Source organism: Alligator mississippiensis, chromosome 1 (genome assembly GCF_030867095.1).
Source record: "Alligator mississippiensis isolate rAllMis1 chromosome 1, rAllMis1, whole genome shotgun sequence".
Classification (NCBI taxonomy): Eukaryota; Metazoa; Chordata; order Crocodylia; family Alligatoridae; genus Alligator; species Alligator mississippiensis.
Genome location: NC_081824.1, coordinates 266,948,024 through 266,972,596, shown reverse-complemented (window position 1 = coordinate 266,972,596; position 24,573 = coordinate 266,948,024). Strand labels below are relative to the sequence as shown.

Here is a 24,573-nt window from a genome sequence, read left to right as displayed (position 1 = left end):
ACTCCGAGCAAGTCTGGTAAGTAGTGTCAGCCAGAAGAAGGGGAGGAAATCTGAAAGTGTCAGAACATCTTTTTTGCCCTTTTTAAAACAAATCTTGGGCTGTTTTTTATGTAAAAAGTGGTCTAGGTTAAAAAATGGTTAAAGGGTTAAATGACCTGAAAATTGAACAAAGCATTATCTTTGGGGTCAAATAGTTTCTTGGTTTCACAGAAAAAAATCTTTTTGCCAGGGAAAACCAAAAACTCCCAGTGCCACTGGACCAAGCTGGATTGTCACCGATATTTTTGGTTTGGCCACAAAATCAATTCTCCCCTTTTCCTGCTAGCACTGTGACCCATTCCCTGCTGGGCACCAGCCATTTATCTGTGCCCAAAGGTGATTTTTGTACTGAGAAATTTCAGAAAAAGCTCTTCAGGAGTCTGAGGAATGGGGAGTGGAGAGCGTGAGTTTCATTTTCCTTTTCAAAATAAGTTTAGTCACGCAGTCTTTATAGAGAGCTGCTGTAAGAAAATGATCGACATTTGAAACTCAACAAGGGCATGGACTTCACCCAGGACCACAAAAACCATTGCTGGTTTCACATGGGAGGGTGGGATATTCACCATTAGAAAGTTGGGTAGCAGGCGTGCACTCTAGCTCTGCAACCTGAGATGCACTTCACAATTTATGTACCACCTTTAAATATTCCCAGCAGGGAACTACGGCACTCCTTTTCCTTAGACATGGCTTTGTTTCCATGCCCCACTGAGCTTGTAAATCCAACAGGGAAAGAAGAAAATTGGTATAACAGTTTTAAAGAAAAGAATTCTTCAAATGGTAAGTTGAAGCTGATTTGCTGGCACAGAGCTGCCTGTTTTGGCAGCAGGGCCTCAGTGATGGGGCAGTTCTTTCTGTGGTTGAAGAGATGTCCTTTTGTGCTTCAAGGTTGCACTTGTGTTATTCACTGTTTGGAAGCTAGCAGGGTGCATGCTATTCGAAAAAGACAACTGGACCCCAGCTGTAGTTGGGCACGGGGGGTTTGGATGTTGGGAACATGTCATGCATGAGAGTGTACTGAGAGCAGGGGCTGTATTGGGCACATGTTTTGGATCGGATGGAAAGTTCTCAGAACCATCTCACCTGCCTTTGGATGGCAAGTACCACTCACCTCTCCCTTCTTCCCAATCTCGCTGTATGCCTCACCCATCTTGTCCTTCTGCAGAGACTGGCAGCCAAAGTCAGAGAACAGCATTAGTAGTGCAAGAAGCCAAGCCACCCTCTTGCTAACACCACATATACCATACTGCATCCCCTGAAATCCACTGCTGCTTCTCTCAGTTCCACTCCTAATTGTTTTCCTTTTGCCCTGGCTCAGACTACTGACTCCAGACTGACTACGAAATAGGCTGCATGCGGGTGACCCAGTGAATACAGAGCACAGCTTAATCTGGATGAGCCATCGATTCTACCAACACCTCATCCCTTACCACCAATGGCAGCAACATCCTCTAGCAAATCCTGGACAGTTTCCACGCCCGTCCCTCTGTTTATGCTGTAGTGATCAGCTATGCTGCCTCAGCTCTTGGGCATGTGTGTGGATGGCAGCCAATTTAGAGGGAACTGAAGCTGAAAACAAGGTACAGGGCACAGCTAAGGGCCCAAAAGGCTGGAGAAAAAGGGACCCATGTAGTAGGCTGGGGATGGAGGCAGGTGGTTATTTTCTGTGGGCCCCAAGAAGGGGCTACTCCCATGCCCTGCTGTGAATCAAACCTTTAAGAACCCCAGTGGTGCTGTAGGCACTGCCGGGGTTAGTAGAGACTCCTCTGCTGCCAACTCTAGCAGACCTTGCCTACTCCTGGCTGCTGCCTTCAGGTCAGTTAGAGTTAAGAGGTGACAGGGAAGCAGCTTGTTTTAAACGTACAGCTATTGGCACTGGAGTGCTCTGCTGGGAGCAGATGCACAGAGCAGTGATCCTTCCCACCAGCTGAGGGAAGACCAACTTATTCAGGTCTCATGGCTTGTGTGTTCAGTAGGTAGGTCTGACTGACTTAGGGACAGAGAGATGACAGAGCACATCAGAAACCTGTCTTGCCCTAGCATCGGAACAGCTGCTTCCTTTCCCCTGTAAGAACATAGGAGATGCCATAGTGGGTCACACCCCGGGTCCAATATAAACCCAGAATCCTTTATTCAACGGGCAGAGCTGACGGCAAGGCAAAGAGTGTGTAAGCAGAGCCCAGCCAGGCAGATTTTTCCCCCTGCCACTTTTCCCTTACAGCTTCCAGCATTTAGAGACCTAGAAAGTCCTCATTTGGAGGTTGCACCTGTAACTATAAGAGCCACTGCTGGGCCTATCCTGCGTGTGTTTATTTGTATGATCCTCTTTTCGACAGGGTTATAGGTGTCAGCAGCAACATAGCAACACAGAGGGATGCCCAGGGCACAGGGGCAGTGGCAACGCACAGTTGCTGCTTCACCGCCAGCACAACTTCAAATCATGACTGTGGTTGCCAGCAGCAGCTGTTTTTACCTCCTTCCCCCTATCCTCCAAGCCAGTGCCTGGTGCAGCTACCCCCATTGCTCTGCCCTACCTTTGCTACTGACTGCCAACCTCTCTGGTATCTCATGGCAATGAGTTCCACAAGTTAAGTACATACTGTGTAGAAAAGAACTTGCTTTTGTTGGTTTTAAACCTGCTTCCTAATAATTCCTTTGCATGTCCTCCCCTTGTTCTGTCAGCATGAGCCATGCAGCTACTCCTCGCTTAACGTTGTAGTTACATTCTTGAAAAACGCGACTTTAAGCGAAACAATATTAAGCAAATCCAATTATGTCACAGTAGTTACCTACCAGCAGGCAGCGGCCAAACAATGTTATAACTGAACATTGCACGACTTTAAATGAGTATATTCTATAATAGATCAGCAACATAATAACGAAACAATGTTAACCAGGATGATGTTAAGTGAGGAGTACCTGCAGTAAATCCTTATGTATTTTCTCCTTTCCATTCATTCTTTCCTAGGCCTCTATTCTCGCCCCCTTCTTTTGTTTTTCTCTAAGCTGAAAAATCCTGGCCTACTTGGGCTCTCCACACGCAGAAGCTTCTCCACACCTCTGTTTGTCCTGCCTGCCCATCTCTGTACCCTTTCTAGTTCTGCTATGTTCTCTGGGAGACCACAACTGCACCCCCACCTCCATAATGAATCACAGTCCCCCGCTTTCACTCAAGTTGCTCAGAAAGCTTATGACAGACATTGCATTGGCCAAACCCAGCTCAATGAGCCCTATATATGTTTCATTCAGAAAAGTGCATTTGATCTCGCTGTCCAGGGCAGGCTCCTCAAAGACCCTGTCTGTCTTCCTAGAAGCTCCCTGCATCTTCTTGGTGAAACTGATCTCTTGGCAATTTCTGTCCATGTCGCTGAGCCAATGCAGGGGTGGGAGAGGAGGCTTCCAGCTCACAAGGGAAACTTTGGCCCCGTTTGGACTTAAGTGGAATTTCCATTTCCCATGCAAGGAAGTCAGATTTCAGCTACTCTTCCCCCCCTGCCCTGACCCTGGCAGCAACTCCATTTACTCACCGTGTAGAGAGGGTCACGAGGATTCTTTCTTCTTTGCTGTAAAACAAAAGGAAAAGCTGTCTGTGTCAGGTAATCAGCATCTTTTCCCTCCAAGACACGGGGCTGCGTGCTATCATGGTCTGTGGCTGTGTATTGGAGACACTCTGTGCATCCCAGACATGAAGTGTACACCCTTTACTGCCCTTCCCTGCCCACTGATCTCCAGCCTGGAGTGTGTTTGCACGTGGGCTGAAGGGCTGCTGCTGCTCCAGTGGTTTCTTTGTTTGTGCTCATGGAGCCCAGCTCTTCCTCTCTCCATGGGGCTGCTGGCCTTGTAGGCAAGCCCTGAAGTACTCAGAGGTCATCCCCTCCCTCTTCCTCCCCAGAAGCAATGAGAGCAGTCATTTGGGCTGTTACTTCAATTCGCTGGCACTTGTTTCACAGCATCACATCCAGAGACGCCCACTTGGTCCTTGCCCTGGCCCACATCCGCTGGGTGTCACTTCCCATTCAAAGTAGTTGCAAGCTCTTAAGGGGGCAAGTGGAAAAGATCTAAGGGGTAGCTTTCATTCTCTGCATCAAAGCTGCCAGCCATGCTGTGGTTAGGACAGCTCCATCTGCAGCCAAAGGCACCTGATGCTTGGCAGAGAATGAAGGGTGCCAAGTACCCTCTGGAATAAAAGCAGATGCCAGAGCGCATAGACTTACCGCAAAGGGAAACTTGTTAGGCCATATCTACAGGAAAAGTTTCTGCCAGCCTTGCTGTCAGATTGGGGAGGGGAAGAAGGGTAGTAGAAGGGGAAAAATGTTCTGCTGCCTTAACCCATTTACTGTGGAAACAGCTAGAATCAGCAAGTGAGCTTATGCCAGTGCTCCTGGCCAGCAGAAGCAGCTCTGCCATTAATGCAACTTCACCTGCCTCACTATCCACACAAGAGCTGTTGCTGATTCAGCCATTAGTTGCAAGAGAATCCTTCCTTCCCATGTGACATGACTGTGCCAGCAAAGGTTTACTGTAGTCCCACCTAGGTGAGGCCCGGTCAGCCTTGGCAAGGGTTGGACCCATCATTTCCACAGCCAAGTCAGTGTCTAGTCCCCCTTTACGCACATCAGCTCCAGCCACCCAGCAACAGTCTACCAGGGGCTAGAGCCTGCTTGCACTATTTGCATATGACTCCTACAGGGAAGCTGCCTCCTGAGCCTCCATACAACCACTGCACTGGGGACAGGTCGCCACTATGTAGCTGTGCACACCAGATCCTGCTGGTGCATGGCTGGATCTGGCAGCCAGGTGGCTAGATTGGGCCCATGGACTGACCTCACACCACTCATCCAGCCTGCGGGGCCAGAAGGTTGGGTGCCACTGGCGCACAGTAACCAACACCAGTGTGAGAGACTCTATGCAGGGAGGACTGAGACCAGCAAGAGGGAGCCCTATGTAAATAGACAGCAGCAGGGTCATATCCCAGGATCTGCTACTTAAACAAGTCGGGACCTTTTGCCTGTGACTTGAGCAAGATAAGGCAAGTCTCTGCTAAGCTGCATGAAGGCTTCTGCCCTTTTAGCCAGCAAGTGGCTCACCAGCAGGCCCCTGCATACACATGTAGGCAAGGCTCATGCCCCCACCAGCCGGTGGCAGAGGACAATAGTGCCACATACAGACAGCTGAGAAGAGGTTAAACACGAAAGGAAGGGAACAAAATGAATGAGGGGAAGTTACCTGATTTTTCCCTCCTAGCTCAGGGTCACCACCTCGCTTAGCCCCCAGAGCATCATATTCATCTCTGCGTGCATGAGACAATTGCTGAAATAATAAGGCAGAATCAGCATTGGAAAAATCAGTTGCTGGCTTAGGGAGAGCAGGGAAGGCAGCACTGATTTGATAGCCTGTGAGAGACAACAGTTAATAGATTAAAAATAATTTTCCTATTTATTTAAGAAAAATAATTTGACAATGCTAACAAAAAACAGCTACCACAATTGTTGATCTGAGACATAAGAGACTGATCTTTTAGCCATAAACCACTGGGTTAAATGACAAGCACTGTTACCTGAAGGAGAGTTACGGCTTTTACCCTTTGCCTGTGATGGTCAGAGGTATACACACGCAGTCACAGATTTTTTTTCTACAACAATTAGGCTGGCTTTGCAATAGGTAAACAAGGAAGCCCTCTCTCTGACCTTATTCTTGATGGGGATTTGCCACCTTCAAAAGATGGCAGATCAGAGCATGTGTGTGTATGTACTTTATCAGGACAACACCTGATATGCAAGACATGGGCTACAGAATTTCCTGATCTACCCTCCATAAGAAGGCAAAGATTCAAACAACATTGAAAGGATAGCAAAAATAAAAACCAAGAGAGAAATACTTTTCATATACTGCAGTTAGACTGTGGGATTCAGCACCACAGGATGTGGTTGAGGTAAAAAAAAAAAAAGAGGGGGGAAAGGGTGTGGGGACCAGATACGTTTAATAAGATTATCCAGAGTTGTTGCACTTAATGATAAAAGGACTATTGGAAGGGATATGAAACATCCTGGCCTCCAACCAGCTTCTAATTATTCAGGGTCTGGAAGGCAGATTCTCATGTGTGCTCACAATGGGGTTTCTTGCAGTGTCTTCTGATGTACATATTGTGCTCAGTGGGTCTGGGTTCAATTCTGCAATGCCATTCCCCACAGTTCAGGACGCGCACACAGTGAAGTTCATGAACAGAACAATGAACCCATGGTCTTCATGAGCCGGATGAGACTGAGTCCTGTTAGTGACAGAGAAGGGCTGCAATCCCGTAAAGTCAGGGCTACTCCGATCCAGAAATCAAAATTCTGACCCAAGTCGGATCAAAAGTCTGAGGATGGACAAGTGCTATTTCTGGGGTTCAGTGCTGACCTTGCTCAGATCCCCAGCCTCATACGCTCTCTGGCTTCCTCATTTATCCAAGAGGCAAAAATTTCTTAAGGTGATATCTTTTATTGGACCAGCTATGCAGTTGGCAGAGAGTTAGACAAGCTTTTGAATGCAAGACCTGATGAAAAATATTTTGCAATTGAAAGTTTGTCTAACTCTATCCCAACTACACAGTTGGTCCAAGAAAAGATATCACCTTAAGAAATCCTTGCCTCTCGCATAATTTCTGGACCCAGTTACAATACGACTCTTACACTACCATTCATCCAAGACAGTGGTCTCCAACCTTTTTGGGTAGGAGATCAGTTTTTAAATTAAAAAAGCAACCCAAGATCTACCCTGTGCTGCCTCCCCCTATGTCCGCAGGTCAGTCTGTGGGGAGGGAAGGCAGGGGGCACATTGAGGCAGAGGGACAAAAAATTGAGTGCATCTCCCCCCTCCCCCAGCAGGTAAGTCTGTGGGGGAAGAGGAAGGGAAAGGGAAAGGGCGGGGGGCCCCAGCAGTGAGGGAGGGAGCCAGGCACAGGCTGGAGCAGGGGCTGGGGCTGCAGGGAGTGGGCCTGGCTGAGCCACATGCCCCCGAAGGCCTCCACTTGTCCTCCAGCCCCTGCTCCTGCCTGTACCCTGCTCCCTCCCTCACCGCTGGGGCCTCCATCTGCCCCTCCCCCTCCCATAGCAGTGAGTGAGGGTGTGGAGCAGGGGCAGGCCTTGCACAGCTGGGGTGGGTGCAGGATGGTGCTGTGAGCAGCTCGTCCGAGTGGCATGTGCCCCCGGATCTGCACATGGGGTGGGGTGGGGTGGTGCCAGGCTCTTCCTGGTATGACTTTGGGCTGGGCAGCAGCGGCACCATCAGGAGCAGGGCGGGGGGGGGTGTTCAGGCACCCAAAAATTCGCCGTAGCCTCCCCAACCCCTCCCAGTGCTGCCGCTGCTGCCCAGCCTGAGAGCCACACAGCCAAAGAGCCATGCCGGAAGGAGCCTGGTGCCACCCTGGCCCCAGCCCCCCCACTGCCCCATGTGCAGATCCAGGGGCATGTGCCGCCCCCCATGCCCTCCCGGGCTGCGTGCACCTCCACCCCCATCCCTGGACCCCTGGCTGAGCCGCTTGCGGCTCTGTCCTGCACCTGCCCCAACTGTGCAGGACCTGCCCTTGCTCCATTCCCTCACTCACCATGGTACACGCACTCCTCCCCAACCCTGCTGCAGCAGCCAGAAGCCCATGACCGGGCTGCCTTGTGGACTTACCTCTGCCCCTGTGGCCTCCACCAGGGGCATGTGGCCCCTAGGCCTCCAGCAGGGTGCACGCAGTGCAGGAACCACCCCACGCCCCTGGATAAGCTGTCCAGGCTCCAACCCTCCCCCAGCCCAGCCAAGGCCCCACTCGACCCTGCCCCACTCCCTCCACTGCAGGGCAGGAGGGTGCATCACCTCACTTACCTGGCCCGACCCCGGTGGCAGGCAGCGCAGCTCAGCCCAGCCATGCGTGTTCCGCTCTGGCTGCTCTGCACATACGTCCTGCTGCTCCCAATTGTGGAGCCTCTGACAGTCAATCTCGGTCTAGGGGGCTGAACACATGCGTGCTCAGCCCCCCAGACCAAGATCAACTGTCAGAGGCTCTGCAATCGAGTAGTCGATCGAAATCGACCAGTTGGTAACCACCAATCCAAGACCTTCACCCTCTTGGACTTTTCAGAAGAGGGGGCTGGCTCAGGACCTGTACAGGTCTGGATGCGTCATCTCTGGGAGGGGGGCCAGCAGGGACAAACTGCTGCCCTCAGCAAGGTGATAGGGCCAGTCACCGTGTCTTAGAAGACCTAGCTGCCAAGAAGCCAGATGTGGGAAGGGAGTTGCACACTCCACACCCAAAAGCAGAGCAGTAAGAAGGGGCCCTGTAGAGGCAGCAGGTGCTAGGGAATAGGGTGGTGGGAGAGGGCCAGAGTGGCAGGCTAACATGTTGGAATGAGATTTCTACCATTATGGTCAGGGTTCCTGGTTCCACTGGCTGGCGTGAGGTAAAACTCCAACCTCAATGCTGCAGCTAACTGAAGTCAGACACCACTAGAGAAGCAAGTCTCCACTGATTGGTTCTGAACTGAAGCAAATGGAGGAGTTATGATGATCTCAAGTCAGTGATCTCTTACCTGAGTAGCAGGTTAAAGCATTGGTAGATGCTTTAACCATGATTCTTTCCTGTAGCTGTTTCATGCTTTCCTGGGTTAATTAAGCAAAGGTGATGCAACACTCGCTCTTTCTTCCCCTTCCCAGGAGCTTACTATACTAGTACCCTGGCACAGTTGGCTGGAAATCAGCTGTGTCGCTGGCCGAGCAGTACTGTGCCACAAAACACGAGCAGTAGTGAGATAAATTGTCAGATGAAAAACGTAGAGACCTATAGCTAAATGATCAGCCAGTGTGAGCTCGTCTTTTTAGCTGAGATTATAAGCCTTAACCAAATTTCCTCGTTTCTGAAAAGGTAAATTAATGCAATTTTAGTCTATCTAGAAGCCCCTTGCTCCAGAGATCATTAGCATCTTGCAATATTAAAAAAATAATCTTAACTTATTAGCAAAACGTTGTACTATAAAATTTGCAGTATAATTTTGTATCTCCAAATTGTACAAGTAAATACTGTGCAATTACCTGTACAGTAATTGTTACTGTAGTATCCCCATTATAAATTAATTGTTGTAGGCAACTACTAGAGTCACTTTTGGAAGGGGAGCTGCCAGACCTGGTTCCGGACAAACAGAAAATCTATAGCAAATTCCTTTCCCTGTGCATATTTATTTCATTGCTAATAAATATTTTAGGGGAAGTTCTCATTCAACTTAAAACAAAGCATTCTGGATCTCCATCTTCCAGGCCTTAACACACCAGCTTCTGCTCACCCACTCCAGTTGTCCCCCTGAAAACCTGCAGGTGACCTACTCAAGTCCTGTTTAAGTAAAAACTCCCTGGTGTAGAAGTATTGCAGGATCAGGCCCTCTATGGAGAGGAGCCCATGCACCTGATGGTTGTGTCACAGAAGGCAACCTATCCGATCCGTGCACGCATCCAGAGCACAGTTCTAGATGGGACTGAATTCTCAAGAGCTCAGAGGGCACCTCCTGTGCTTCAATGGAGCAAAGCCTTAAACTGGAGATTTCACATCTTCTGGTGGCTTCTTTACCTGGGAGTACAAGAGGTACTCCCAGGCTGAGCTGTTAGCTTGTCTCAGCTGGCAGTCCCACCTCCTTGCACTTGTGATTCCTCATCTGGCTTGCAGGAAAGCCAGCTTGCTCAGAGAGCTGGAGCCAAGGTGGCCTGGCTCAAGTCACAGGTTTAAAAAGAGACGTTGTAATCACTTACATTGTACACTTCACCCTGGCCTGGCAGCCCGTGCGATTCAGGGGTTCTGGTGAACTGAAAGAGAGAGAAGGCAGAGTGAGCACACAGTCATGGCATCTCTCTATGCACGGCTACCCCCACCCTAACTCGCTATGTCAGGGGCTTGCAACCAAGTAGCCTGCAACACTTCCAGTGCTACCAGGAGTTTTCCATTGCCCCTCTTTGGCTTCTCCAAGGAACAATACAGGTCACAGACCTGCCAATAAAAGATGTCCTTGGCAGGTTGATGGCTGGATAGGCCATTTAACCCAAGAGTCACTGCATTTAACCCAAATCCTACTATTTACAGTCTCATCACTGAACCTTGCCAAATCTGTATTCTTCCACTATTTCAAATGAAATACCACTATAGAGAGAGACATCAGTTGGGCAACGTATATTAATATATTTACAAGTTTAAAGCAAATCTGGAAGCCTACCAGTGCCTCTATCATCATCAAAAATGAATTCTAAATATCTATGCACATTGGCATTTGCTTTTTTTTTTTTTTTTTTTTAATTATAGAAAAATCAGAGTTATTCCTCCCCACTTCACTCACCAGGGTGTGGGGTGCTGAGCAGCACTGATATGCCAGTGCCCTGCCCCTGACTCCCAACCCACAGCCCCAGCAGTGCCCCTCACTCTTGACCTGCAGCCCCTGCCTGCTCTGCACTAGCTCACTCCCAGCACCAGGACATGGGTCCAGCTGCAGCTGTCCCACCCGCTCTGAGCTTTGTGGCTCTGAGCAGTGCCAGCTGTAGCTGTTTTGATCCCTGTGCCCAGGCCACAGTGATCCCCATGCCATTCCTGGGGAAGCCCTCAACTGGGGCTCAGGGGCTGGGCTGGGAAGCCCCTTCCCACCTAGGCTGGCCTTCCCCTACACAGGCTGCTGTAGTGGGGCAGGGGGGCTCTAAGCCTGGCTCTGGCATCCTGTCCTAACTGGAGCTATCCTCCACCCCTGACCCCATCTCACTCACTCACTCGCCCCTGCTGCCACCTCCAGTCCTCCCCGCAGCCCATTACACACCAAAATGGTTCCTGGAACCAAGAGTCCAGATAGGCTGGGGCTGCATATCACAGCACTGGTTTGGGCACGGGGCAGGGCTACAGTGTGGCAGTTGCCCCTGCAGCCTCAGCTCCCACCAGCAGGTCCTTTCCCATCCCGTTTGGCAGCTGTGGGGTTTGTGCGGTTTGTGGGTGGAGGTGTGGGAGGCGTGTGTGTGTGTGTGGTGGGGGGGCTGCTCAGGAGGTTTGGGTCCCCACGCATGGTGCACAGCCTGCTCTGCAGCAGCAGCTGCAGCCATCAGGGCTACTGGCAGAGCCATGACCTGTGCCACCTGTACGACATGGCACCGCACCAAACCAGCCCACTTGTGTGCACCCTCAGTTAGAACTGGGCCACTTCTGCTGTCACCCATGGCTCCAGCACCCCATGCAGGGGTTGGGTCCTGCCTGCATGGAACCAGCCTACCCCTAAGGCTTGCGGGGCACATGAAGGCAGGACCTGGCCCAACATTAAGGTGCACAGCCCCTGCATGCGGTGCCAGGGACCCGGGTGACAGTAAGAGCAGCCCGGTTTTGGCCCAGGGTACACACAAGCAGGGCAGCCTGGCACAGCACCACGTTGCACAGGTGGCACGGGTCAGATACCAGGATTTCCCAGTATCAAAAATTAGAGCTGCAAATATGCAGCACAGGGAACTTGCTTTTTGTTCCCAGCATGTCTCTTGCAACATCTCAAACTGCTTTGAGACACTGCAAGAGGCACGTGTGCGCTTGTCTGGACTCACCCTTCCAAGAAAGATTTAGGTCAGTATTTTCAAAGGCATATGCCTACAACCTATTTACCTCCCCAACTCTGAACTGGTGCCATGACAACAGGCACATCTGTTTCTCATTTCCTCCTCTCAGACAGCACCTTATCTGCTCCCCCTGGCTTATTGCTATTATGTTATATAAAAGTTTGGCTAACCACACATATTGCAGCAGGTAGAGGACTTTCCAGTTCTTAGGGGTAACAGCCACTTTCAGCACCTCCTGAAAACAATGTGCGCACACTGCCATTCTTTAAATCAACCTGCAGAGCTTCCAATGGGCTTTAACCTTAGGCTTAGAATAAATTTATCTTATATTAGTTGTCTGCTTTCAAGGAGTTCTGGGTTGGGATCCACCAGCGCCCAGTTCATGCACTCTGTCTCCACATCCAGTTGCACCAGGTTCACAAAATCCTTCTCAGAGGTTCTCCAAGTCCTCCTTAATGATCACTCTCCCTCCCAACAGGTAGGAGGGTCCACAGCTCCCACAGTTAGGCACACTGTGCACCTTGTGCATATGTAGGTGGCTTTCCCCTCTGGCAGGTTCACAAAGGTTTCCAGTCCCAAAGCAGCAGTTTCGTCAGTCAGGATCTATAATGGCAGCATAAAATCTTCTCTTTTTGCCACTGCTGAGTGTCATTCATTCCTTCTAAATTTTCTTTTCTTCTGATTTAGCGTTAGATCTACAACCCTGAGAGATTTGTGGGACACAGCACCTGCAGGGCTAGCTGCCCCTATACTACCTCCTGACACTTAGCCATAACCTGCAGGGATCATGGAGAAGTGAGGCAGACTTCCAGGCTCATTCAGTCCTTGCCTTCTGTGCTGGAGGCTAAGTGCAGCCAGTGCAGACTGTATCCATTATTCAGGAAAAACTAAAAGAGGGAGAACCATCAAAGAGGGACATGGTAGACAGATCCTTGCCCACATCAGAGAGGAAAATAACTTCCTCTTCCTTCTTATGGTGTGGATGTGTATGGTGGGAAGGAATTTGTATTTCTTTGCTTACAAATAGCCTCTTGGGTAGAACTGGACCAACAGCCACGAGATGGTGGTAAGATTCTGTCAGAGCTGCTTATTCCTCTCCTACTGAGGCACATAAGACTCCATACCCTCATCACCAGTCCTTTATTTGACCTCTGGAAATATTTTAACAGGTTATAAGCTTGGCATTTCTCCCAAGAAATGTTTCATGGGCTGTTCCTGAATTAGCATTTTTTTATCCCTGTCCTTCTGGATGTAACTGAGAGACATGAGGAGAGCCACACAAATGATTAGAGGACAAGAGAGCAGCCCTTATGAAGAGAGGCTGAGCGCCATGGGACTCTTCAGCCTGGAAAAGCGCAGGCTCAGGGGTGACTTGGTGGCAGCCTATAAGTACATAAGGGGTGTGCACTGGGGGAACATCTGTTCACCAGGGCACCTTATGGGAAGACTAGGTCCAATGGTCACAAACTCCTGGAAGACCATTTTAGGCTGGACATAAGGAAAAACTTTACTGTCCAAGTCCCCAGGGCCTGGAACAGACTCCCCCCAGAGGTGGTGTAGGTACCTACTCTGGATTCCTTTAAAAAAGGATTCGAATGCCTATCTTGCTGGGATCATTTGACAGGCGAGAGCTAGGCCAGAAAATAAACCTGCACATCCTAAGCTGGGGAAGGAAACAAGGTGTTTTGGGTCTACCATCTCCAATGCAGGTGTTGAATTCCGCAGGCGCCTAAATGTAAGAAATTTCACCATCACTCAGTGTCTCAGCTGGTATCTTTCTGATGCTCCTACCCCTATCTTGTGCTTTCCATGTCCTGATGATGAGATGGTGAGACTTAAAGGGAATATATACAATTCCTTTTTATTACTCCATCAAGACTGGTAGCTGCAACACTCTGGGTGTCTACACATTCATTAATGCACTGCAGTTACTGCACATTAAGTTTAGTACTTGCATAACCAAGTACTAAATCAATGTGCAGTAACTGGCACCAGTGCACGGCTTTTTACTGATCCTAACTGTGCAATAGCCTAATACTACTGCGCAATAACATATTAGCATGGGTTTTGCCCAGCATGCTGCTGTGCAGTGTTATTAGGCCACTGCACAGTTAGCATCTTGTGTAGATGCACTGTCTGTGTATGTGTGTAGGAAGAGAAGGGTTGGTTTATTTTTGAGCTCAGAAAATGAAACATATTCAAAAGGGCTCAAAGCCCTTTCAGAACAAACCTTTCCACAAGAGACATTAGAATCATGCTATCTTGCCTTCTCTCTCTAGCATCAACCCTTGAATACTGGGTTTATTCCTCTCCACCCCGTAGCTCAGCGTTCAACAAACTTCCTATTTGCAATGGTAATCAAAAATGTAAAATCATTCATGCTTTCAAGCCGTGCATCAGTCCAAGGAAACATGCTCCCCCAGATAGCATGCTCCCCCTGAACACATGATAAATAAGCACAAAGTGATCCAAAGCTTTGAGGAGACACAGTGCTGATTAGACTGACCTTAGCTTTCACAAAAAGGGCTGTAATAATGATGGCATAAATGAAGAGAAGCCCATCCAGTACGTAGCACAGGCGTGGGTCTGTCAGTCCCAGGGATGCTGCATCTGAATAGAAACACCACACGTTAATAAACAAGGTCACCTATATTACACAGCACAGCCTATGCATGCAATATGGTATTGCTGCCTTCTACTGAATGGAGTAGAGTCTTGAACCTGTCTCCCACGTCTCAGAAGAATGTCTTACCCACCATGCTATAGGGTTGCTCTGGGCTGAGTCTCACTATCTCCATGTGAAGCAGTTTTCAGCATGACCAAGAGTATGAAGAAGTGAACACAAGCCAGAGAGACTATTGGCATGATGGTCAAGCCACTTACAGGAGACCCAGGTTCAAGTCTGTGTTCTGAGTCAAGCATGACAGATCTCAGACCTGGTTTCCATGCTGAGCTTTGTGACAAACTGGTCTTTGCTTTACCTAGGAAAACATGTACAGTTTTGAAAACAAAAAAAGTGCAGGACAGAAACACCATCTCCTGTCCTGCTCCCCTCAGAAACACAACAGAAGGTCTGACAGAGAAGCAGTCTTAAGAAATGGGCTGAGAAATTACCAAAGTCATACAATACAATTAGGATGACCAAAATGTACATCCCTCATCCACATCACACAGCAGGCATCACTATTCTTGGACTCCAGCAGTTGCTATTAGAATCACAACTTCACCTCTCAAGGGGCCAGAGCTCAGCTAGTTGGCTCTGGATCCCAACCCGTTCAGGTCCAAAACTTTCAGCAGATGGAGGTCCAGAACTCTCTCTAAAGAGAAGGTTAGATCATAGTTACTTAAAAAATAGAGGTGTACTTTTTAGGAAGCATTGGAAGAAGTTAATAAAGGTCCCTTGACCTGCAGAATTAGATAAGATTAGCTAGAATAAGTAAGGCCTGGGAAACTCATATACAAAGAGAGATTAATCAGCCTGCGATCTGTCCTGTGTGGTTCATAGTTACTGCCATACAAAGATAACGAATAAGTACTGCAGTTTCTATGAACCACACTATTTAATGCACTGCCAGGTGTTGTGCTGTTAGTATGAGGAGTGTGGCACAAGAATCTGCACAGAACAGAAAGTCCCATACACTGATCTTCATTCTGACCCCACATAGACCATTTACTCTAAGACTAGTTCCTGTTATTATATTTTTGCAAATAATATTAGAGGGTCTTATACTCAAATAGGAAAGAAGTCTTCCTTCTGAAGGAGAAAAATGCCCAGTAACATAGCGGCAACTGATTTTTAGGAACTGTATACATAGGAGTTGGGTAAAACATGGACAACCTCAGCATAAACACATCACCATGCAGTTATAAGTTCATGGGGCAGACATGATACAATAATTTGTTTTATGGCATGAGTATTTGTTGCTAATTGTGTTTAACTCAAGAATGTTACACTGCAGCAATAACTTCATTGTTTTCCATAGTTAAGAATCAGCATTCTTAGGTTTTTACTGCAGCTCCCTTGTCTGTTGGCTACCCGAAAATTTCCCTTATATCCCATTTTTATTTACATACAGAGTTTTACACAACCTTTTGTTCCATCTGCTACTAAGCTCCACTGTGTCTGCTTCTCTCCCAAAGACATGAAAAAGGGTACCGTGATGCCTTTTATTGCACCAACTATATGGTTGGGAAAGACTTAGACAAGCTTTTGGGTATCACCACAACAATTCTTGCCATTTGATTCAAAATATTTCACATGTGTAGAAACAAATGTACAAAGGCTAGTTAAGGAAATAAAGAGGTATAAGATCCTGACACTACATTTCTCGAATGTATTTCACAGATATGTCAAACACTTTACAAGGCACAACGCACCTCCTTGTGATGGGGGATTATACCTATTTACATGCAGGAAAGTAGAGGCAGGCAACACAAGGTCACATGGCAAATCAACAGCAGAGCTAAGACTAGAACTATCATATCCAGTTCCTTGACCAGACCACAGTGTCTCTGCAGGCTTAGCCCAAGGCGCATATTCTTTGCAACACAGTGCACTGTTTTGGATGGAGATAGCTGGTCACAGGGCTCCCCAAAAAAGTGACCCGTCTCAAACTCCCTTGAGCTTGGAGGAGAAAGAAACCTGATTCTTCCCCTTAGTACATCAATCCTCTATTTTTGTTTCTTGCCGATTAAACCCCATTTACTGTTGCCATCTCAGGCCACATCAAGTAACTCAACAACTTCTTGCTTCACTGTTAAAATCTAGTATGTTCCTCTAAGTCCCTGCTTCTCCAGTGGAACATGCCTCAACCCAGAAACATTATGCAAGTACTTGAATACCTGGGGCCACACTTGTATATTCAATAAAGCCCAGGGTGCCCATGATGGTGTATACATAACCACCAACTCCTTGGGGTAAACCAAGGTGTGTACTAGTAAGTTAGTTTTAATCTTTATACTGCTAGCATTTTCCAGCTTGCCCAACTAAGTGAATGCCCTACACAGTAGTATGTAAGAGGATCCTGATTATAGGACAACCTTCCAGTAATTAGATTCCATATATGAAAAATTTATAAATTTGAGATAATTTTCCAGGTATAAAATCTAATTATTGGAGGTTTGTCTTGAATTTGTTCCCCTCCCACTGCTACAGCAGGGAAAATAAATCTGGGGGATCAAGTGCCCTCTGCCCTCCCAATTTCTTCCCAACGTAACCTCTTCCCCTGCCCTCTTTTATTGCTAGACCCTGTTCTTCCTGAAAACATGGAAGTGAAGGACAAATTTGAAAACACTGCCATTGAAACAAGCATGTCTATAATAATCTAGTTCATCCAGCATTGATGCATTTTACCTTTTTTTAAACTGCTGCAAGTCTTAGCACAGGCTCTCCATAAACACACATCTAAATCAACTTCATAGTTGGTTTCCATTACTGAACACATGCCGCTTTTGGCAGCGATTAAATGATAAGCAATGTATTTAATGAGGTTTCTTTGTATGTAAATGTAAGATGAGCTGTTTTCCCAATGCTGACTCGGGGTGGGGCGGGAGAATCTCCTTATCTTACATTTGAATAAATATGGTATTATGTAAGTCCCCATCCTCCAAAGGGTTACCTGTGTCTGAGGAAAGAGACTTGAGCTCAGTGGTGGGTATCTTATTGAATATTGCTGCAGAACGCTGGCTAGGCTGTCACACAGGATGCATTATAAGACTAAGATTAGAAAAAGCCCATAAATGGCAAAATGGTTCTTGGCATTTGTGTATTAGCTAGAAATAATATGTTTGTCAACTCCTTATATTTGTAATAGGGAAAGTGCCACTCAAAGATGCAAGGCTGGGTAGATTAATTTCAATCAGTATTTTTTTTTTTTAGTCAGACTGTCACGGGCAGGTCCACAGTAGGACGGCACAGCAAAGATACAGCTACACGCACACATGGGCTCAGTCCTGCTTGTAGATTCTGACTTGGTTTTACTGCCTTGAAAAATGTGACGCACCCATCTCTGGCAGATCCATAATCATGTGAGCAGCTGATAGTCCTACAAGTAACCCCATTCCCTCCAGCAGGGCTATGGTCAGCGGTAAAGCTCTTGGAAGTGGAATCACTTTCTGTTCCATAACATGTGCACCACCAGGCCCCAGCAATGACATTGCCAATGTTTGTGAGCGTGGGTATGCAGAGCTGGGCTCCAGATCACCACAGCTGTCAGGCATGGACACTGCACAGCCCAGCTGACTGAACCCCATAAGACAGCAGCTCACAGAGAGCCCTCTTGTAACCCTATTGAAAGCTGCACTTCTACATTATGCAGCTGGTGGCAAAAGACAAGTCACAGGGGAGAGTCAGGCCTGCTTTGTGTGTGGCATGTGGCCTGCCCTTCGAGCTGTCATGTGACAGGGCTCCACAGACACACTCTATGGGAGACCCATATCTTAAACATAAGTGCACATACACGGTACAGCTTGTGGTAAGTGCGGTCAATGCTAATCATATTAAATATCTATTTTGAAGTATTAAAAGGAAAAAAAAGTGCAAACCCTGTGCAGGCCTCCAAATGACTCCCCAGTTTGCAACTCTGCCTTCAGACTCCCACATCTGTATTGCTGTGATCTTCTGTCAAACATACATTTTTGGCTCTGATAAATTTGCAAAGTGGTAACGCCTTCAACTGTGCAGACAGCAGGCTCCTCCTTATACACGCTTCTTTTAGAAGATATAATGCAACAAAAATTCTTGTTTTTTTAAGCCAGTGGTTCTCAACCTTTTTAGGTTCAAGACACCCCTAGATAGACTTGAGGCAGTCCTCTGAAAATGCCAGCTCTTCTTTTTTGACTAAAGAATAATGGAGCAGTTTTTTTGTTGAAAAGAATTTGGAAAAACCTCTGCTACGGGCTTCTATTTGAACTCTCTGGGCTTATCTTGTAAACCATGCTTGTAAACTTACCAGTGCTAACATTGTGTGGTACCCCAGTTGAAAATCACTGTTTTAAGGTGCAATAAGTTAGCACTGGCTCTTTGTGGATGATAAGGCATCATCACAGCACAGACACCCAGTCCCACCCAAATACAAGGTAATTCTCACACAAACACTTTTACATTAAACCCAGATGCATTCCCTCTCACGAGCACATGCACAGAGACTGAACCTTTAAAACAAATGTCAAAGTCTCAAAGATTAACAGGCCTTCATTTACTAAACCCCTCTCTATGAATTTTACCTTAAAATATCACAGGCATCCTCCTTTAATAGTCATTTTTTCCAGTAGTGCCCAAACATGGTCTCTTCTACCCCACTGAACAGAGGATTACATGACTTCCCAGTCCTCAGCTGTTTATAATTCTGCTACCGCGTCCAAGCAGTAAAGTTGCCACCCATTCAGTTTTCATTCAGATGGTCCAGAAATTGGGGAAGGTCTCTGTCCAGAGTGTGGTTGGACACCTGACTCAGATGCCCAGCATCCAAGAATTGGCCTGTCATAACATAGTGACTAGCATACAATTGGGCTGAATTTACAACAACAGACAGGACTTGGGCTAGGTGTCAGTAATAACAATTGTTTATTTGCATATTAATTTCAGGTGAGGTGTCTAGGAATGGCTTCAGCAAAACAGTGGCTATCCTACCAACCAGGTGAATCCAAGTGTGGGAGAATCATGCTGTTAGAACATGGGCAAACCTGTGATGGCCTCAGTGGGATTAAGTCACAGCAGGTGATTGCTGGGACAGAGAATGAGGAACAGTTCAGTTCTCCACCATAGGACAGTATTATCCCCAACAGTGCTATCTTATGTTGGAGTTAGTTAGTTTACTGCAGTCTAATGCCAGTGCACATGTAGACAGTGACACTTTACTGAGAAGCTAATTAGTCCACTCTGCAGTAAAGTGTGTAAATGCACCCACTGTTATTTAGATTTATAGTCTACAACAGCTGTGGCCAACCTTTTTGGCAGGTGTGCCACAAATTAAACCCTGGCACCTCCCTGAGAGCCACCCTGCTCCCCACCCCCTCCATGATCTGCTGTGTACCATACAACAGCAGCTGCCCTTGCCTTGCAGCTGTGCCCCAGGCTGCCCACCTGTGGTTTCCCAGATTACAGAGCAGCAACACAACTGTGCCCATTTTTTACATTGTATGCACCTTGGGGGAAGGGGCTGTTCCTCATTCTCTGTCCCAACAATCACCTGCTGTGACCGTATCCCACTGAGGCCATCACAGCTTTGCCCATGTCAGACCCCATGTTCTAAACAGCATGATTCTCCCAAATTTGGATTATTATTGTTAGTAGTGGTAAATAATAATAACCCATCATCATCCCAGGTTACTCCTTAAGCTTTTCCTGGCCAGTCTGCAGTTTCCCTTAGCCATCACTAGTAGAGCTGGGTCCCTAGAGGCAGACCCACATACAGGAGCTTGCACATGAGCTTGCACATGAGCCTAAGACAGGTAGTAATAGTAATACTAGTGCTACTACCACTATTACTACTGGGTGCATTTACATGTGCAATTAATGTGATGCCATAAACTCCAAAGCAGTTTGAACCAGAGAAACTGCTCCCAGGCACAGCATCTACATGTGCACCTGGGACAGTAGCAATTTGAACTAGGACAGTAGCAATTTGAACTAGCAATTTGAACTAGCCTCCAGATAGCTGGGCTGACTAAGCACAATCTATGCTCCCAATTAGTGTCTACACACATGTTTCAGCATAGTTACGTACTCCACCATAGGACAGTATTATCCCCAACAGTACTATCCTATGGTGGAGTTAATTAGTTTACTGCAGTCTAATGCCAGTGCACACGTAGACAGTGACACTTTACTGAGGAGACCCACGTACAAGAGCTTGCACACAAGCCAAAGACAAGTGTTCCCCAATTAGGAAGGCAGGAAGGTCAGGAAAAGCAAGCACTGGGTTGGGTGCTGGGGTGTTCCCATCTCTAATCCTGACTCCATCACTCACACACTGCACAGCTTGGTGCAAGTCACTGCTTTTATTTCTCCTGTAGCTGCCCTACCTGCAAAATGGGGAAGGCTCCCTTACCTCATTGGGATGCAGTGCAGATCAAATCAATATCTAAACAGGGCTTTCAGTATGTAAAGCCTCCTATAAAATGGTCAGTGATCTTACGGGGGGCAGCATGCAGACATATGTGAGCCATTGGCATAAAGGCTGGCAGAGGCTGCCAAGGCAGAGGGAGGAAGGAGATAGGACAAGAGACATGGTGAATAGGCAGGAGAGATGGGAGTCACGGCTTTGGGGCAAGAAGCTGCTCTTTACACTGTGCTTAAGACAGATTCCTCCCATCTTACCTAGAGCACTGGGAAACCTCTACCCAGTCCCTTCCCAAACAAAGGTTCATCTTCCTCCCCAATATAAAGTAGCCTGGCTCTCCATGCAGGTGTCAACTGGGTTGGCCCCCTTTTTCCTCTTCTGCGTGTGCACTTGTTCCTGCTTCCGAGTCCCCTCCAACTGCGGATCTAAATACCACTCACTGGGTCCTAAACATCATAGCCTCTTACTCAGCATTTGTGCTCCACAGAGCAGGAGCAGGAGCAGCCACTGCCATTTTATAAAGAAAAACTGAAGGACCCACTTTCACTAAAGAGAGAACCAAAAAAGACAGTAACTGAAGGAAAGGAAACCCGTGGGCCTGAGAAAGAGAGAGGCCCATGCTGACGGTAGAAGAGAGCTCAGCAGTAAACCCTGGCCTGGAAAGAGCTGTCGCTCAGAGGCTGCTCGATGTGGTTACCCAGAGCAGTTTCAAACCCCTCCATTCAGGCCTGGCAGATGTGTCTTTTGAGTGCAAGGTTTCCTGTGCTATGTTGCAATCCCAGGGGCTTATCTCCCAGTCATCTACCAATCCGACAAACACGTGCAGCGCCCCCACTACTGGCATGGAGACAACCAGCGATGGAGTCTCTATAAGCAGCCTGATCCTTTTTCTAAAAAGAGCAACAGGTTTTTCTGCAAATGCTGCTCTCTGGAGTTGCTGGAGAACTGGTCAGCGCTCACCACATTGAGCTCACTGATCTCAAGCTGTGCTTCTGAAGGAGAGGTGCTAGGCAAACTTCTCAAACTATTCACCTACAGCACACTAGAGACAAGGGCAGGTTCCTCTGACAGAAGCCACCATAGGATCTGCAGCATCCACCCAGGCTGACAGATTTTATAGGCATCTCTGAAAGTCATGTTAAATTTGTGGAGCCTGGTTCTCTCTCTCAGATCAATAAGAGCCGTTGTGATGCAGCCGTTTCATTCCTGTAGCCTCAAAGGAAGCACAAAATTCAGTCCTCCAGGGGAGATGCTGAGCTGCCCTCCTCAAACACCCAGTCCACAGCAGACAGTGTTTATTCGGCTCCAATTCAGCAAAACTCATCCTTAACTTCAGGTTAAGTACCCACTGGGGCCCACGCACACAATTCACAAACGCAGGGTCCTCATTTCGGATGCATTCTTTTGGAGCCAGGATGCTTTATGGAAGGGTAGAGCCACAAAAGCAGAAGCCCACAAAAAACATTTGAAGAATAAATCTTCTTTAAAGCCAGGAAAATGAATTACTGAATAATGTACTTTTCAAAAATTAACTGGGGGGCATGGTATGGGGAGGGGAAGGGGAGGAACAAAAGTGTCTGGACATGCAAGACAAATGAAGCCAAACAAGAGACAGAAAAAAAGATGCACGCACTTTTTGGAAAGCTGAAAATGATTATTTTTTGTTGATGTTTTCATGAGAAAGTTTCTTACATTTAAAAAAAGTGGCAAGTTGTAAAAAGGGGTTAAAAAAAGAAAAAAAAGAAAAAGGAATTTGACCTAAAACACATTTATTTAGTTTTCTATTCAACCGTCAAGGGAAAAAAGCCACACACCTGCACACCCCAACCCAGTAACTTGTACTTAGATAGCAAGTTATCTGCAAAGAGGGATTCTGTAGTTTTATAGGCACCCTCCGCCCTCTCAACCTAGGTACCGTTGCTTGTACATTCAGGCCTGGATGGATAGTGATGGAGTCACTAGTTCTGGAATATTAGAACTAGTGCAATTCTATAGCGCCTTCTATTCAAGAAATGCAAATTCCCTTGCAAATTAAGGCTTGAAACATGTTTATAAAGCTAGTTTTACAAAATGAGAAAAACTGAAGTGCAGAAACTAAATCCAGTGTTTTCTAAAATGGTCACTATTTTGTGTTTCTTTCTTCAGGCACTGTGTGGCTGACTTCCCCAACAGAGGCAGATACCCAAGCAACCTGTGGAAACTGCAGCTGGGCAACACATCAGGTTCTATGGAAATAGACTTTCCAGAAGCTGAGCATCTGAAGTCTGACCCACCCAAAAGCAGTGACCAGCGCTGAGACTTTTAGTTACAAATAACTTACCCAAAGATCACTCAGCACGAAAGCGGAAGAGCAGTCTCCCGACTTCCAGACATACAGTTCAGATACCTGCCCTGGCTTCCTTTCCTTTGGAAAGGATGCAAACAGAGAGGAGTTGTTCCCAAATACAGCTCAGCAGCGGAAAGAAAAAGTTTAAGTACAAACCAAACCAACAATTTCATCATTCACTAAAATGTCAAGCATTCAAGATGAAGCATCACGGGAGAATCTAGGGCTGAACAGACTTGGGGTGCACTCTCATGGGTGGGGTGGGTGGGAAGGATTGCTCCTTCAGTGTTGATGAATCAGTCAGAAGGAGAGAGAGCCAAGAAGGGATTTAGCGTAGAGGCTACCTACCATGCATATCAGAGCTGGTCAGTGGGCAAGTGCAGAACCACAATGGGTCTAGCAGACACTCCTAGGAAATGAAAAATGACTAATGCAAAAGGCAAGCAGCTGCTGTGCGCACCTGGGAGTGGAAACTCAGGAGGCTCTCCCTGTCTGTATGCAAGGGCTACTAGTCTTTTCATGGACTGGTCACATCACACAGCACAACCAGGGAGTTCCAAGGATTTGTTTCCAGGCTGGGTTTTCTGCTCTGCCTTTTCAAGCCAGCTGCATCCTACAGCGAGTAAGCATGACCAAAAGCCATGGATGTTGCTGCAGTAGTTCTCTGCTTCCTGGCCGTTATTTGAGGGCAGAGGAGAAACCCTGTGCTTGCTACCAGCTGTGTCACTCCTTATGCAGTCCCAAACAGCCAAAGTGCAGCCTGGTTTATGCAGTTTTGCTGGCACCTCAGGCTTTAAAAATGGATAAACTGCAGCACCTGTGAGACAAATGATCTATCTTGACTAGGCAGGATACACAGATAAAAAAAAATATGGGCATTGGGCCTCAGGAAGTGCTACATGAAAGATATAGGAAGCTACGGTTTGCTCCATTTGGGGTCACTGGGGTGCAGTTCCTAAGGTCCTGGTAAGCTCTTGACACTGCAGTGTTTAGGCACCCTTAAAGTTGGCACTGATGGGAGCACACAAAATAACAAAGGATTATTTTTGACTTGTGAGGGGTAAAGCCGGTTCCAGGGAAGGGAAATACAGTAGCTCCGTTCATCCATGTGTAGGTTCACGGCAATCTCCATGGAGATCAGAGTCCTTCCTAGCATAGAAAAGACTATACACACTTTTCTAAAAGTGCAGCATATGGTTATAGAAGCTGCTAAAAAGGGGATAGCACATGTGAGCGAGAGAAAAGGGAAAAAATAAAATCACCTGCCTTCCCAGAAGCCCTCTGAGCAGGGGAAAGGATATTAACTGTTCATGTACCCTAACACATAGCATCCACCCTCATCGCTAAGCATCTCCTGACCCACTGTCAGAAGCAGAGCAGAGGAGGCATCTTGCTCATCTCTGGAAGGGGACTCCTAGCTTCATCAAAACAGTCAGTCATTCTCAGAAAAAGCAACTTCTTTCATTTCTCACTTCTGCAAGAACTCAGCTCAGAGGGCTTTCCTGAAGCAAAACCTGATGTGGGCTCCCAGTGACAAACTGAACACACAATGAAAGCAGAGCCCTC

General features: G+C 47.3%; 1 protein-coding gene across 1 annotated transcript in view; it reads right to left on the bottom strand.

The window, feature by feature from the left end:
• The window catches only part of CD247 (CD247 molecule), a 79,566-nt gene that overhangs the window by 4,220 nt on the left and 50,773 nt on the right, over window positions 1–24,573 (bottom strand). Inside the window, exons 2-6 of the mRNA XM_014598992.3 lie at window positions 14,126–14,229; window positions 9,799–9,852; window positions 5,263–5,346; window positions 3,564–3,599; window positions 1,148–1,204 (exon numbers count right to left, since the gene is read on the bottom strand). Of these exons, the coding sequence (XP_014454478.1) occupies window positions 1,148–1,204; window positions 3,564–3,599; window positions 5,263–5,346; window positions 9,799–9,852; window positions 14,126–14,229 (335 nt within the window). The remainder of the gene's footprint in view (window positions 1–1,147; window positions 1,205–3,563; window positions 3,600–5,262; window positions 5,347–9,798; window positions 9,853–14,125; window positions 14,230–24,573) is intronic.